At 45.7% G+C, this 16559-nt stretch overlaps 1 protein-coding gene across 3 annotated transcripts in view; it reads left to right on the top strand.

Annotated features, from left to right (window-relative positions):
* The window catches only part of LOC140393814 (plexin-A2-like), a 582987-nt gene that overhangs the window by 521769 nt on the left and 44659 nt on the right, over positions 1-16559 (top strand). For all 3 annotated transcript variants that reach the window (XM_072480284.1, XM_072480285.1, XM_072480282.1), the window contains 4 exons: positions 4839-4905; positions 5994-6140; positions 8827-8986; positions 12234-12337. In XM_072480284.1, coding sequence (XP_072336385.1) covers positions 4839-4905; positions 5994-6140; positions 8827-8986; positions 12234-12337 — 478 coding nt within the window. The remainder of the gene's footprint in view (positions 1-4838; positions 4906-5993; positions 6141-8826; positions 8987-12233; positions 12338-16559) is intronic.

Raw genomic sequence — 16559 nt, 5'->3', positions numbered from 1 at the left:
CCCATTGCCTCCATCGCGGACGCCACTCGTGCAGTGTCGGCCTGGGTGGCAGCCATGACTGGCACCACTCCCTGCTCGTGGACGCAGATGGACTCCTCCAACTGCGTCTGCAGTTGCCGGAAGACAACCGTCATCCCGTTGCCTTGTCCCTGGGGTAGCAAATGCATCGGGTCCGTGGGTGGGCTCGGCAAGCCCAGGAACCCGGGAATCGTCTGGGCGGCAGCTAGGTGCTGGGCCTGGGCTGCCCTCCGACCGTCCAGCCCCTCGGCTGCTCCTACCTCCACCTGCTGTACCGGAGCGGCTGTGTGGTGCGCACCAGTCAGTGACCCAGAAGCCTCATCACTTACTTGCCCAACCGAGGTGAGTGTATCTGTGATGGTTGAAGTGGTGGGTGACTGCGGTGACGCAGCTGCTAGGTCCTCGTCTGTCCCCAGGTCTGGGGTATCCTGGCTCGAACATGAGCCCGGTGCATTTAGTCCACGGCCCTGTCGCCACGTCCTCTGTGCGTCACTGTCCTGAGGGGCTGTCCTGTCACTGTCCTGGCTTGCTGTACCCTCCTAGTCCGTCTCACTGTCATCTGTGTCATGACTGTCCGTCCTGATGTCTCTGTCTGTCCTCTGTGCGTCGCCCTTCGGTGGCCCGGCCTCAGAAGAGGGCCCTCCTGCCCGCGATCCTTCCCCTCTGTCCCGTGCGTCCCTGTGGCCGGAAGAGGTTGGAGCTGGACGGCGGCGGGGTGACTGAGCAGTTCCACGAGGGCGCTCTTCTGGCCCTGGAGAACACAATAAGGCACGTATCGTTAGATACGCGGGGTCGTTTGTGAGGGGGTGGAGGGGGCTGTGTGAAGGTGTGGACTATGGGGGTGGTGCAGTGTGAGGCGGTGGAGTGTGAGGGTGTGGACTGTGGGAGTGGTGCAGAGTCAGGCGGTGGGGTGTGAGGGTGTGGACTGTGGGGGTGGTGCAGTATCAGGAGGTGGGGTGTGAGGGTGTGGACTGTGGGGCTGGTGCAGTGTCAGGCGGTGGGGGGTGGAGCGCGAGTGGAGGTGGAGCGCGAGTGGAGGTGGAGCGCGAGTGGAGGTGGAGCGCGAGTGGAGGTGGAGCGCGAGTGGAGGTGGAGCGCGAGTGGAGGTGGAGCGCGAGTGGAGGTGGAGCGCGAGTGGAGGTGGAGCGCGAGTGGAGGTGGAGCGCGAGTGGAGGTGGAGCGCGAGGGGAGGTGGAGCGCGAGGGGGGGTGGAGCGCGAGGGGGGGGTGGAGCGCGAGGGGGGGGTGGAGCGCGAGGGGGGGGTGGAGCGCGAGGGGGGGTGGAGCGCGAGGGGGGGATGGAGCGCGAGGGGGGGATGGAGCGCGAGGGGGGGATGGAGCGCGAGGGGGGGATGGAGCGCGAGGAGGGGTGGGAGCGCGAGGAGGGGTGGGAGCGCGAGGGGGGGTGGGAGCGCGAGGGGGGTCGTGGTAATGATGGGCTGAGGGATTGTATGCAGACAGGGGATTCTCACTTGGTGCTGCGCGCCCCAAGCTGGCATGGCGCTACCTCCCGGCTGGCGGCTCCCCCAGCACGTCCAGAGCCCTCTACTCGTAGACGGTAAGGGGCTGCAGCTCAGGTGATCCCCCTCCGGTTCCTGAAAGCTGCCTGTAGTTGTGAGCAGTCTTGCCTTGGGAGCAGGGGGTTGGGAGGAAACTCCGGGTTAGGCCGTCATCAGCAGGACGCACACATGTTAGCACCATTATCACTAGGCAGGGACACTCGGACCCACACCATGGTACCTGCCCACAGGGGGGGGGTTCCCACATGTGACTCGGGTGCAACGTGGGGCAAGCGTGGGCAGGGGGGGGGAAACAGGGTGGGGCGTTGCCCAGGGGAAGTCTCGGGGTGCTTTCCCTTGCTGCCCTCGTGAGGTCGTGCAGTTTTTTCCTGCACTGGTCTCCCGAGCGGGGTATGTGCCCCACAAGCGCTAACCGCCATGCCAACCTCGCGCCATCCCCGCCTCACGGTGCTGCACGGCTGCCGATGGCCACGTCTGGGGAAAAGGATTGCCCTGCGGTCCTCTACTGCGTCTAGCAGTGTCTCTAGGTCGCTGTCCCGGAAGCGGGGAGCAGCACGGCGGGGCTCAGCCATCTCCAGACCTTGGTGCCTGTGTGCCGATCGCGCATTTCCTATGACCCGGCGCAGCGTCATCCTGGCGTCGCGCGATGGCGCAGCTGCTCTGGCACCACGCCCACTGCGTTTCTCGCGGCGTCGCTGCTGGTCCCTTTTCTGTCCCTGAATCGGTCGTGGCGGGGGCCGTTTCGCGCCATTGTGAAACGCGACGCCGTTCACGGTCGCACGGACACTTAGTCCCGCGATCGGAGAATCGCCCCCTATCTCCTGACGCTGGCGTGGGAACGGTGGTGTTTTACAACCGAAATATAGACGCAAAATGGTCACCGATCCTCCGACTGGTGGGGGGCTAGCAGGCGAGCAGCATAGAGATGCCAGCTCTCACCACCGACACGGCTGGAGAATTGGCAGATCCGTGACCGCGCATGGCGGATTGGCTCTCCCCCAACTGTGACGGCGCTGGACTCAGGCCACAGCTGCCACATCGAGTTTCCGAAATAAAATAGCATGAGAAACCCACACCATTGGGAACTCGGCTAGTCGGGGGCAGAGTATCAGGGGGTGGGGGGGGCCTCAGGTAACGTCCTGCGGCCATCCATTTGGCGTATGCCATTTTGGAGGGGGCGGAACATCACAAAAGTGGCGCCACCCCCAATTTCGGCCCTAACGTGGATTCTCCGGCCGATCGCCAAATGCGATTTCGCTATCGGAGGCTGGAGAATCCAGCCCCAAGTTTATACATTACATGGCACACTCAGTGGAAATGTAGTCTTCTGCTTAAAGCCCCAAGCTCCTCCCATCTTTAACAGGATTTTGTCTCCATGCTCCACTGGGGTGAATCTTCCTGTCACTCACCCTGATGAGCGTAATTGAAAATGCTCCCGTAGCAAGGTAGCTCCTGGTGATCACGTGGTCTTTAACTCTTCACCAGCTTTGTTTCATAGACCTGGTAATCCATCCTCACCAGCACTCTACCTGGTGGTTAATCCAAAATCTGTCCTTTTTTCCTGTTCGTCATAGCAGCACCTCTTGTAGGTCATCTTTCCCCAAATCTCTAGCTCTGACTGACTCTCCAGGGCTGGGATCCTCTAGCCCCAGCGCAGAGGTGCATTCAAATGTCCGTTCACTTCAGTGGGACCAAAAGATATCACCGACGGGAGAGGTCGGAAAATCTGAGCCTGAGGGCCTGGACAGCAGCAAGTCCTGCTGCCTTGTCCTTCGTGTCAAGGTGTCCAAACTTGCACCTGACCTGCACCTGAAACTTTGTAAGTTTCAATTTGAGTTTTTGTCTTTGTAACAATAAGGCCACATAGACTTCCCTCCAGGCAAATCTCACAGGCATTCCTCTCTCCAAGTGATTCCATTTCATCTTGATTTAAAGAAGCCAGTTTAAAACATGACCATCTTACAGAGTCCAATGCTTGTAACACAATGGATAATGGCTGGAAAATAATCACACAAACCATGAAAGTCCTGGGTTCAATCAACAATCTGTGTTCATTTAGCTGGTCTTTGTTGGCAGTTGTGGCTGTATGGTTGACCACTGAGAGGAAAATGACAAGTTGCACATAGCTGGCCACAATTCAGGGATTCTGTGACGTGTACATATTGGGTTAGGAGAATATTTGGCTCAAACTGTGATGGCCCCTGTGTCTGAACAGGTTGTCATTAACTTAGCTGTCCAGGTTCATAAATATGAAGATTGGTTACTTGAACGAATCGGTGAGTTGTAATTGGTGCTTCTTAAGTTGATGGTTGTCAGGAGAAGGAGAAGCCAAACCCTGTCCTTCACCAACAATGGAAGATGGAAGCATTGAACTTTTCTTTGCTTCCCAAACACGAGTCTTTTGAGCAGAATACTGCTGTGAGAATAGCTATTACTATGCAATATGACTGCAGCATTTGTCTCTGTCCTTGCAGGAGTAGCTGCTGCTAAATTTGTTCTCTTCCCATTCCAGCCAACTATTGATATGGGTTGCAAGCCACTCGAGTTAGATCAGTGTATAATTAGATGGACTATTATGTGCACCACCGCTGCCCCAATCATGCAACTCACTCCTACTCGACTGTCACTTCATAGCCATTCGTTTCACGGCAGTTTCACTTTTTGATTTCAATCATATTTTGGACATTTCTGCCTGTTTGAAGTGAATGAAAGAAGACATTGCTATTGTATTTGAACTATCTCTCGAGATTGTTCACAGCACAAGATATCAATATATATTAACTCACAAATTGCAACCAATTTTTTGTTTCCAGCATTGACATTTGTTTCCTGTTTTTCACTGGTTGTACTTTTCTTGATCCTGTTGTTTATTTTTGGGTGAATTATATATTTATTTTTATAGCCGTTTTCCTATGGTCAGACCACATTTTTTATTGCTGTTTACAGAAAAGACGAGACTGGTATTTATTAAAATATTGTTTCTTAAATTAGGCTGAACAATGCACAGCTTGTTTTTGGTACAGGCAGGCAAACAGCATTGTAAGAATCAGGCTGTTTGGCTTTAGGAGATTTCTTCATGAGAATATTCATCAGATTTATTTTCTAATTTCCTCCCCATCCTTAATTTGTGCATTTTCAAATCAATTCTGTCAAATAAACAGTTCACAATGTTGCATTCAATAGAGTTTATTAGATCTTAATCAATGGGATTTAATGAGAACTTATTAATTTTAACCTGAAATCAGGAAACACAATCATGTTGTAAATTCCTTGAACGTTCCACTTGCCTTTTTGTTCTCAGGACTGAATCTGTGGCTGAGAAAATGTTGACAAATTGGTTTGCGTTCCTCCTCCATAAATTTCTGAAGGTAAGTTCTGATGATCCCTATGGAAACTTGTCAATGTTTTAAAATACCGTTGTCACACAATTCTTGTTAAAATGTTGCTTTGATATATTTAAGTTCATTTTTAACTTGAAAATACAACAAAAAATGTACTTCTAGTGGAAAATGCTTTAAAATCCTTGTCCTCGGGAGACATGGTGGTGTAAATGTTAGCACTGTTGCCTCATGGTGCCGAGGATCCGGGTTCGATCCTGGCCCCGGGTCACTGTCCGTGTGGAATTTGCACATTCTCCCCGTGTCTATGTGGGTCTCGCCCACAACCCAAAAGATGTGCGGGGGAGGTAGATTGGCCATGCTAAATTGCTCCTTAATTGGAAACATTTTAAAAAGTGATTTAAAAAGAAAAAAATCATTGCCCTTATTGAGAGTCGCTAATGAAATTCAGGATGTTCAGAATGAATCTTCTCTTTAGGTCCAAGATTTTGTTTAATGTTGCACATTTTTGCAGTTAATGCTTAGTTTGAGAAAATGACTTTTTAGTAGTAATCAGTTCAGATTTGTTTAAAATCAGATAGTGTCATGTAGAAACAGTAAGAACTCAGCAGGTGAGGTTCATGTTAGTGTTGTATTGGCTTATCACCTTTCCACCTTTTTGCACAAGTCATGATCCTCCTTGTGTGTTTATTGTCTAGCTTTTCCACAGATTTTTCATCAATTTCCCGTTGCCACCATTAGGCACCTTTTGACATTGATTCCATCTTGGCTAAAAAGGAAATGCACACAATGAAGCTCAAGATAACATGTCAAGTAGTTACTTACCACACTGAGAATCTCTTCTATCATGTTCTGATAGTGCTGGGGACTTACTTTGTTGGTTGAGAACAGACCAGTTTGTCACTCCCAAGTCTTGACATTTCAATAGCTGGCAACACTCTTGTCTATCGGCTATGACAAAAGTGCTGCAAAATTATTTGCATGTCCCTGAGACAAAGAAGACTATTGCCATTTCTGCCATTTAAAATCACTTGTAGATTGGGAATAGACGTTTTAAAGTGTTAAATCGTTGTGGTACAAGATGAATCCAAAGGAAATTGTTCTATTCAATTTTTCAGGAGTGTGCAGGAGAGCCTCTCTTCATGTTGTACTGCGCCATTAAACAGCAGATGGAGAAGGGACCAATTGACGCAATCACAGGCGAAGCACGCTACTCATTGAGTGAGGATAAATTGATCCGACAACAAACTGAATACAAGACTCTCGTGAGTTCAGCTGTCAAGCTCCAGTTGAGCACTAAAATTGCATGTGTGTACTACGAAACTGGTGTTTGAAGCAAAATGTTCATTTACATTAACATATAAAGACTTTTTGATGAATCACATTAAATGAACGTCAGGCCCCAATTTTGTTGCCAACGCTGAACAAATGCTGTCCACTATTCATTACACTTGCACATGCCCACAGACTTTATATAGGCTTTCGCTCTGAAACTCGCGATGATTGGCAGTTCATTTCAGCACAGTGCCCAGTACAGTGGATCTGGAATATGTGCAAACAGGGATTGCAAATGTGCATCTACCTAGATAATCACATTGGAGAATTCTTTAAAAAATATATATATTTTTGGACAATTTTTCAACAACCCCCCCCGCCCCCAGCATAAAGAAAGAAACAAGAACACAACAATCCAAAATTATACATTGGATTTCCCCCATAAACAGTAACCCCTCATATAACATTTAAAAACACACCTTCACCCAAACGCCACCCCAACAGAACCCCCCCGCCCTTGGGCTGCTGCCGCTGCTGACCTCCTCCTAGCGCTCCGCGAGATAGTTTAGGAACAGTTGCCACCGCCTGAGGAACCCTTGCACAGACCCTCGCAAGGCAAACTTTATCCTCTCCAGCTTGATGAACCCTGCCATGTCATTGATCCAAGCTTCCACACTAGGGGGCTTCGCATCTTTCCATAGCAGCAAAATCCTCCGCCGGCTACCAGGGACGCAAAGGCCAGAATACCGGCCTCTTTCGCCTCTTGCACTCCCGGCTCGTCTGATACCTCAAATAATGCCAATCCCCAGCTTGGCTTGACCCGGGCGTCCACCACCTTGGACATAATGTGGAGATGCCGGCGTTGGACTGGGGTGCGCACAGTAAGAAGTCTTACAACACCAGGTTAAAGTTCAACAGGTTTGTTTCGATGTCACTAGCTTTCGGAGCGCTGCTCCTTCCTCAGGTGAATGAAGAGGTATGTTCCAGAAACATATATATAGACAGATTCAAAGATACCAGACAATGCTTGGAATACGAGCATTAGCAGGTGATTAAATCTTTACAGATCTGTGCCCGGGTGATCCTCGGCCTCTGATTGTCTGGCAGTTCTCAGCAAGCAGGGCTTCCTCCACCTCCTCCCACCCACACCATCCATGTGCCCCCTCCCCCAGGTGTTCTTGATCCTGGGGAAATGCACCACTTCCTAGTTAAGTGACTCATTGACAAATAAAAAAGCTAACAAAGGAAGGGCTGAAGCTGAGCAGGGATCAGAAAGCAGGTTTACACGTGGACACAGATGACATGGTTGAATTTGTAAGTGAGTAGTTTGCATCTGTCTTTACAAAGGAAGAAGAACTTTCTGAAGTTGAGGAGAAAGAGGGGGTAGTTGAAACACTAGCTGGGCTGAAAATTGATTAAGAGGAGGAACTGTGAAGACTGCCTGTACTTAAGCTTGCTAAGTTAGCAGGACCAGATACTGAAGGGAGTAAGGGTGCAAACTGCGAAAGTATTGGCCATATTCTTCCAATCCTCCGTGTATCGGGGAGAAGTGCCAGAGGACAGGAATTTTAACACTTTCTCAAAAAAGAATAAAATGATAAAGCCAGAAATTGCAGGCCATCAATTTAACCTCTACAGTGGGAACGCTTTTGGATAAACTGGGACAAAATTAACAATCGCTTGACAAGCCTGGATTGATTAAAGAAAGCCAGCATGGATTTGTTAATGGTAAATTGGTTTAACTAACTTGATGGAGTTTTTTTGATGAGGTAGAGGAGGGGTGATGAGGGTAACTTGGTTGATGTGGTATATGTGGATTTCAAAAAGGTGTTTGATAAAGTGCCACACAATAGGCTTGCTGGCAAAGATGAAACTAGTGGAATAAAAGGGGCCAGCGGCAGAAAATGGTTGCAAAAGTTAACGGAGTGGCAGGAAACAGAGAGTAGTAGTGAATAATTGATTGTATTTCAGATGGGGGGGAAGGAACACAATGGCATTTTGAGGTGATTTTCTTTGTATATATCAGTGACCTTAAATTGAATGTGCCATGTGCACAATTTCAAATTTTTATAAACGTTGAAGTATTTTGAACTGTGAGGAGGATGGTAATAGTCTTCAGGAGGACATTAACAGGCTGGTGGGACAGGCAGACAAGCGGCAGATGAAATTTAACGCAAAGAAGTGCGCATTTTGGTGGGAAGATCGAGGAGATATAAAATCAAGTGCACAATTCTAAAGGGGGTGCAGTAACAGAGCAACCTGTGCACTCAAGATTGAAGGCCACAAGGCAGAGAAAGTGGTTCAAAGAAGAAGACAAGACCTTGGGCTTTATAGATGGAGTCATAGAATACAAAAGCAAGGATATTATGATGAACCTTAATAAAACACTGGTTCAGCCTCAGCTGGAGGATTGTTTCCAATGCTGTGTACCACAAGAAGGATGTAAAGGCTTTGGGGAGGGCGCAGACAAGATTTACAAGAATGGTTCCAGGGTTGATCTGTCCTTCTTAGCTAAGCGAAGATTGAGAGGAGATTTGGTAGAAGTGCTGAAAATTTAGAGGTGTAGGAGAGTGTAGAATCTGTCCTTGGATCCATGCATCTGTTTAGTCTTTTCGGTTGGATATACCAAGCTCATCTTTATCTTAAACATAGCTGTGTTTTTTTTTATCTATATAGATTCTGAACTGTGTGAACCCGGAGAATGAGAACAGTCCTGAGATTCCAGTGAAGGTGCTGAACTGTGATACAATCACGCAAGTTAAAGAGAAAATCCTTGACTCCAGCTATAAAAACGTACCTTATTCCCAGCGGCCACGAGCAGTTGATATGGACCTGGGTATGCATTACGTCAAATCATTATCATTTTAAATGCTGAAAAAAGCTTTTGCACCCTTCATACCTGTGCCAGTGCTAGATCCAGATCAGAGCCACATCTTGTTCTTCCTTAATCGTAAAATGTGTTGATTGGGTGGGATAGGGCAGCACAGTGGTTAGCACTGTTGCTTCAGAGCTCCAGGATCCCAAGTTCGATGCCTGGCTTGGGTCACTGTCCGTGCAGAGTCTGTACGTTCTCCCCGTATCTGCGTGGGTTTCCTCCAGGTGCTCCGGTTTCTTCCCACAGTCCAAAGATGTGCAGATTAGATGGGTTGGCCCTTAGTGTCCAAACAAAAGGTTGAGTGTGGTTACTGGGTTATGTGGATAGGGTGGCAGTGTGGGCTTAAGTAGAATACTGTTACTAAGGGCCAGTGCAGACTCGATGGGCTGAATTGCCTCCTTCTGCACTGTAAATACTATGATTTCCCCCCCCCACCCCTCTCCTCCTCTCCCCGGCCATGTTTTTCAGCAGCGGATGTGGCTTGTCATTGGCAGTATCTTCCAGTCCCACCGATGTCAATGACATTTTACGTTGTTGCTGGCTGCGCCAATGGGAAACCTGCAGTGGGAGGCCACTGCCGGTGGGAATTGCTGCAAATTGCAGCCCATAGTTATTCTAACCCAAATCATTAATTATTTGCAATCACGTCAACACTCTAATAACCCCTTTGCGTGGAAAGATTTGTTTGTACCTCCCCTTTCAGATACATATGCGAAATCCATGCCTCTTGTTCACTCTTTACTCTTTATGGGCCAGGGTTTAGGGAACCCCAAAGTGTATCATGGAGTTCACCTGACCCACTACCTTTAATAGATTGTGGTATGGGGAGTACACGGCCCACTCTACAGGTGTCGTAGAGCAGAAATGGAAACTTTTTTAAAAAACAAAATGAACTCAAGTTAATCTTTTTAAACCATACAGTGAACATCTTAGCAACCATTAATTCAAATACAATCTCCAAAAAATACAACACTAAGTAATCCTTAATAACTTCCCAAACAACATCCAGAAGACAAAAAAAACACCTATTAACAGAAGCACATCAGGTTTACATTCACTACTGAAAACATTTATAATTCTGAATTCACCAAATGATCAAGAGATAGTCTTTTCATGGCAGAGAGATCAACAGTACACCTGCTTTGTCTGGCTTCAGCTCCAACACTGAAAACGAAACTAAAACACACCCTGCAGCAAACAGCCTAAAATGAAAGTAAAAAGCTGACAGACAGCCCAGCTCCACCCACACTCTGACATCATTGATAAACACCCATTTCAAGTTAGAAGCCTTGAATCGATTTTTTAAATTTAAATTATCGTATAGCAAAATAGATTATTATGGTTGATTTAAGACGGAAGGTAAAATAAAAATAAGCCAACATTTTTTTTTAAAAGACAAAAGCTTTTTGAAAATATGTAAGATTTCCTTTATCATCATGGGGGAGGACTTGGTGTGTCACGCTTTTTCATATTCTTCTTAAACCCCACAATCTTTTTTTTTTGTCTGGCCAGTCCTCGCATTGTTGTTTGTGGGGCCATGTTGTGTGCAAACTACAGTGTCAGTATGACAGCAGTGGCTACACCTTGAAAGTAATTGGTCGTAAAGTGTGTCATAATGTCCTGAAAACATTCGAGGCACCAATGCAACTTTTCATTCTATCTGTCTTCTACCTAAGTACTTTCTGTTTCTGGCCTGTTTTTCACCTACCAACGTTTCCTTCCAGTTAATTCAGGAAATACATAGAATACATAGAAAAACATACATAGAAAATAGAAGCAGGAGGCGGCCATTCGAGCTGCTCTGACATTCATTATCATCATGGCTGATCAAGTTCAATACCCTGATCCTGCCTTCCCACCATTTCCCTTGATCCCTTTAGCCCAAGAGCTATATCTAATTCCTCCTTGAAATTACACAGTGTTTTGGCCTTAGCTACTTTTTGTGGTAGTGAATTCCACAGATTCACCATCTCTGGATGAAGAAATTTCTCATCACCTCAGTCCTTATCCTCAAACTATGACCCCTAGTTCTGGACTCTGCCACCATCGGGAACATTCTTTCTGTATCTACCCTGTCTGATCCTGTTAGAATTTTATAAGTTTCTGTGAGATCCCCCCTCACTCGTCTAAACTCCAATGAATATAATACTAACCGATTAGTCTCCCCCCATATGTCAGTTCTGCCGTCCCAGGAATCAGCCTTTGCTGCACTCCCTCCATAGCAAGAACATCCTTCCTTAGATAAGGACACCAAAACCGCACAAAAGACTCCAGGTATGGCCTCGCCAATGCCCTATACAATTGTAGTAAAACATCCCTGTTCCTATACTCTCAAATCCTTTCGCTCTGAAGGCTAACATACAATTTGCCACCTTTTCTGCCTGCTGAACCTCCACGCTTACTTTCAGCAACTGATGCACGAGGTTCATCAAGGTCTCATTGAGTATCCACCTCTCTCAATTTACACCATTCAAATCATATTCTGCCTTCCTATTTTTGCTACCAAAGTGGATAAGCTCACATTTATTCATGTTATACTGCGTTTACCATGCATATGTCCACTCACTCAGCCTGTCCAGATCCCGCTGGAGTAACTTTGCATCCACCTCACAGCTCACCCTCCCATCCAACTTTCTATCATCTGCAAATTTGGAATTACTATAATTAGTTCCCTTGTCCAAATCATTAATATATAATGTGAACAGTTAGGGTCCTAGCATACATCCCTGCGGTACACCACTAGTCACTGCCTGCCAATCGGAAAGGACAAGTATCTTTTTCAAAGGTTGCTGCTTTCCAGTTCAACAATTTGGGCTTTAATGCATTTCTCTCTTCATTCAGAGCTTAAATTTAATTATATTATGATCACTGCCACTAAATGTTCTCCTATCTTCATATTGCCTCCATGTCTGTGTTGATTACGGAGCTGATGAATCAGAATTTTGTTTTAATGATGCCAAAAGAAACACCACTATTCCTGCAGTTTTATGGGCTTTTGTGCAACAGTAAGTGGGTGCCGGCAGTAGGGTTTTATAATTGAACTTTCAATATCTGTTGTTTCACATGAATTTCATTGTCACCACTTAATGAAAAATTCATTATTTCGATAGCGTTTTATTTAAATCCAAATTTTAAAAAATGAATCCACTGGCATTTCTGTCGTAGAGATGGTGGTAGATAGGTACTAATCTGCAGTATATCTGTGCAGAATGGCGTCAAGGACGAATGGCTCGAGTTGTTCTTCAAGATGAAGATATCACCACAAAGATTGAAAATGACTGGAAGCGCTTGAACACTTTGGTGCACTATCAGGTAATGCAGACACAGCAATCTGACAACTGAGTCACTCAGCACCAGAGGGAACGCGAGTAGAAGGTTTTGAAACTCTGACCTCACCTCGCCCTTATCAAGGTTTAGAGCAAACATAATAGATTTTGCACAATCAACTTTTAATATAACTTTTATAGCCCTGCCACCAAAATTATAGTTGCTTCCTTTATTTGAAATGTTGAAATATCTGGAGAGATCAGCAACAACATATCTGCCGATAATGTTAGACTTGGCTCAGATGTCCTCGCATCTTATCTGAGGAATAGTCCACACTCTGCATTCAAAGAATGCAGGCAGCTACTGGGTGCCACAATCCAAATCATCTCTGCTACTACAGGCCCCATCCCCCAATCACCACCAAGACCCCATCCCACCCAATGATACCACCTCCAAGTTATGCTTTGCTTTCCCTCAGCCACCTCTCCATCCATCTGACATTTTACCCTTGACCACATTGCCTGTCCTGCACCCTACTTTTCCAATCGGCCCCTTCATCGCCCACCAGAGAGTTGCTACTAGCTTTGCCGAGGCCCAATTTTCCATTATACTTTGTAGGAGAGCTGCTTGTCCACAGCTCAGTGGCTTGATGGAAAGAAGATAAATTATATAGCAGTTCTGCATTAACACATGGTAGTCAATCTGGTTAAGCATGCATCTTGGACATGCAGAACAGAGTTTATGGTTGAGAAATGCTTGGTCATGTGAGGAGAGTGGGGAACAAGTGCTGAGTTGAATGACAAGGGCCCAATATGAAATGCTTTCCAGCTCGATACAGCACCAAGCAGGAAGTTCATTTCCTGAACCAGTGATAAAGCAATTACTTTGTCTCAGGAACTCTATTTTACCAAATTATAAGGAAAACTTGAAGAATGGAGGTTATTGACTGAAGAATCTAGTGTGCCAATCTTATAGAACTGACAGCTGTCAAATTGTTAAGCATGTAGAGTCTGCAATGCAATGGAAAGTTGAAAACCATTATGCAATGTTCACCATTTCAGATATGGTAACATTGTAAGTATAAATAAGACCGAGATTAATAAGCACGTGGGGTGGGAATTGGTACTGAAGAGGTTAATGTCAAATAAGGAGCTGATGAGTTGTCAGTCATTATGTGCTTTGAATGGTGGCAGATAATGAAGAGGAGATTTGAAGCAAATTCAAATTAGCGAAAAGCTGACGGGGACTGACAGAAAATTAAACCCTTTGCCTTTGACAGCAGCAGCCCCAAATCATGTCAGTGAATAGAATGGGATTAGCATTTTCTATTTCCTCAGAGAACAGGATTAATAAAGAAATAATAGATGTGCTGGCTTCTTTGTACACATTATTCATTATAATAGTCAATCAGAATATTTCACCTGGAACGTTTTACATTTATTATGTCAAAGCTAATAGTTTATGCTGCTAAAAAATAAAATTGGTGAGGAAAATATTTTTTTTCAATCTAGTGACACAGATAAACATAGAATTATACAGCTGTACGGCAGAAAAATATACATTTAAAGTCAATTACATATTGATGGTGCAAATCAAAATGGTATCTAAGACATGTTTGAGCAGCTCATCCCCACTAGCTGGAGGTTTAGTTACGTTGAGGAGGTTATTTATTGGATGCCGCCTTCAATAATAGAAAGTGCTGTTACCTTTTTAAAAATCCAGTTTGTGGTTTCTTGATTTCTTGAAGACTGGAAAAAGTTTTAGCTTCTGAAATAATCCATGTCTATTATCACATTAGATCTGGAAAATTGTTATAAGCTGCATTAAATATTTGGAAAATAACACTTGAAGACACAACAAGGTCAGGAATTTTCCGTCTGCAATACCCTTTGCAGTAAGCACACAAAATCCTGGTTAACTGTCTTGCCTCATGTTTTATTTTCTGGTTGTGACTGCAACAATTTTCTTGTTAATTTTCACTTCTTGCTCCTTTCCTCGTGGACTTTGCCGCGATCCAATGCCCACGCTGCACCCGAAAGGCCGTTCGCTGCGGCGCAGCATGGCCGATAAAAGCCGGGAGACCCCACTCCCGAGATCTACCCAGCTCGCGACGCCTCACGAGTTCTAACACGATCCCGCGAGTCGTCGCAATACAAATCCCGCCCATTGTGGGCAGGGTCACTTTTTAGCAAATCTGCATATTAGACCGAGGCAGCTAGTTTCACTTTAATGTGCAGATTCCCGAGGTACCCGAAGCATTGGGATCTATTCCCTTCACCTCGGGCAAGCATCGTTCAGCACTGGTCCCCACAAATGGGGGCCAGATGGATCGGAGGCCCCCAGGTGCATGCCTTTTGGGCAAGGTGGTACCCTGATACTGCTGGTCCACCTGGGCACCCTGTCATTGCCAACCTGGCATCCTGGTTGTGGGGTCACTTTGGGTGCCTCGGCGATTCTCTCACTACACATTCACCCCCCCCCCCCCCCCACCACAACCACCACCACCACCACCACCATCTGGCCTGGGTTTGTGAAATCCTACCAACAGTCCTGGCTTGAGACAATTCACACCTCTTTAGCCTGGGATTACCCCTCTCTCTGGATGTGTAAAGACTTAATTACCTGCAAAGACTCGCATTCAAAGCATCGTCTTGCATCTTTGACTTTGTCTATATATATGATTCTGGAATCTACAAAGTCACAAGGACTTTAAACTAGCAAGTTGGGGGGAAGGGAAGGGTAAAGCTGTGGACAGTATAATGGTTAATGGAGAGCAAGGCAGCAGGTTACGTGACAGGTTATTATGTAGAAATATGGGTTCAAAGATGAGGAAAATTAGGAGAAAGGGTAAGAGGAAAAATAATTTGCGAAAAGTTACTGATCAAGGTGTTTTGATTCATAACAAAGACATAAAAAACAGCATAAGTGTACTTTACCTGAATGCTCGTAGTATACGGAATAAGGTGAATGAGTTGATGGCGCAAATCATCGTGAATGACTATGATTTAGTGGTCATTACTGAAACATGGTTAAAAGATGGTCATGACTGGGAGTTAAATATCCAAGGGTATCAAACTATACGAAAGGATAGAATGGACGGTAAGGGCGGTGGTGTAGCTTTGTTGTTTAAGGATGGCATCCGGGCAATAGTAAGGGATGATATTGGTGCTATGGAGGACAAGGTTGAATCAATTTGGGTGGAAATCAGGAATAGTAAGGCGAAAAGGTCACTGATAGGAGTAGTCTATAGGCCACCAAATAGTAACAGGATGGTAGGGCAGGCAATAAGCAAAGAAATAACGGATGCATGTAGAAATGGTACAGCGGTTATCATGGGAGATTTTAATCTGCATATCGATTGGTTTAACCAGGTTGGTAAAGGCTGCCTTGAGGAGGAGTTTATAGAATGTGTCCAGGATAATTTCCTGGAACAGTATGTAATGGAACCTACAAGGGAACAAGCGGTCCTAGATCTGGTCCTGTGTAATGAGGCAGGATTGATTAATGATCTCATAGTTCGGGATCCTCTTGGAAGGAGCGACCACAATATGGTGGAATTTAAAATACAGTTGGAGGATGACAAGGTAAAATCAAACACTAGTGTTTTGTGCTTAAACAAAGACGATTACAATGGGATGAGAGAAGAACTAGCTAAAGTTGACTGGGAGCAAAGACTTCATGGTGAAGCAGTTGAGGAACAGTGGAGAACCTTCCGAGCGATCTTTCACAGTGTTCAGAAAAGGTTCATACCGACAAAAAAGAAAGACGGTAGAAAGGTGAAAAATCGACCGTGGATACCTAAGGAGGTGAGGGAGAGTATCAAATTGAAGGAAAACACATACAAAGTGGCAAAAATTAGTGGGAGACTAGAGGACTGGGAAGTCTTTAGGGGACAACAGCAAACTACTAAAAAAGCTATAAAGAAGAATAAGGTAGACTATGAAAGTAAACTGGCTCAGAACATAAAAGCAGATAGTAAAAGCTTCAACAAATATATAAGACAAAAAAGAGTGGCTAAGGTAAATATTGGTCCTTTGGAAGATGAGAAGGGAGATTTAATAATTGGAGACGGGGAAATGGCTGAGGAGCTGAACAGGTTTTTTGGGTCAGTCTTCACAGTGGAAGACACAAATAACATGCCAGTGACTGATGGAAATGAGGCTATGATAGGTGAGGACCTTGAGATGATTATAATCACTAAGGAGGCAGTATTGGGCAAGCTAATGGGGCTAAAGGTAGACAAGTCTCCTGGCCCTGATGGGATGCA

The sequence above is a fragment of the Scyliorhinus torazame genome, chromosome 17 (genome assembly GCF_047496885.1).
Source record: "Scyliorhinus torazame isolate Kashiwa2021f chromosome 17, sScyTor2.1, whole genome shotgun sequence".
Taxonomy (NCBI): Eukaryota; Metazoa; Chordata; class Chondrichthyes; order Carcharhiniformes; family Scyliorhinidae; genus Scyliorhinus; species Scyliorhinus torazame.
Note: the sequence above shows the minus strand (reverse complement) of the source record. Positions and strands in the feature narration are given on the sequence as shown.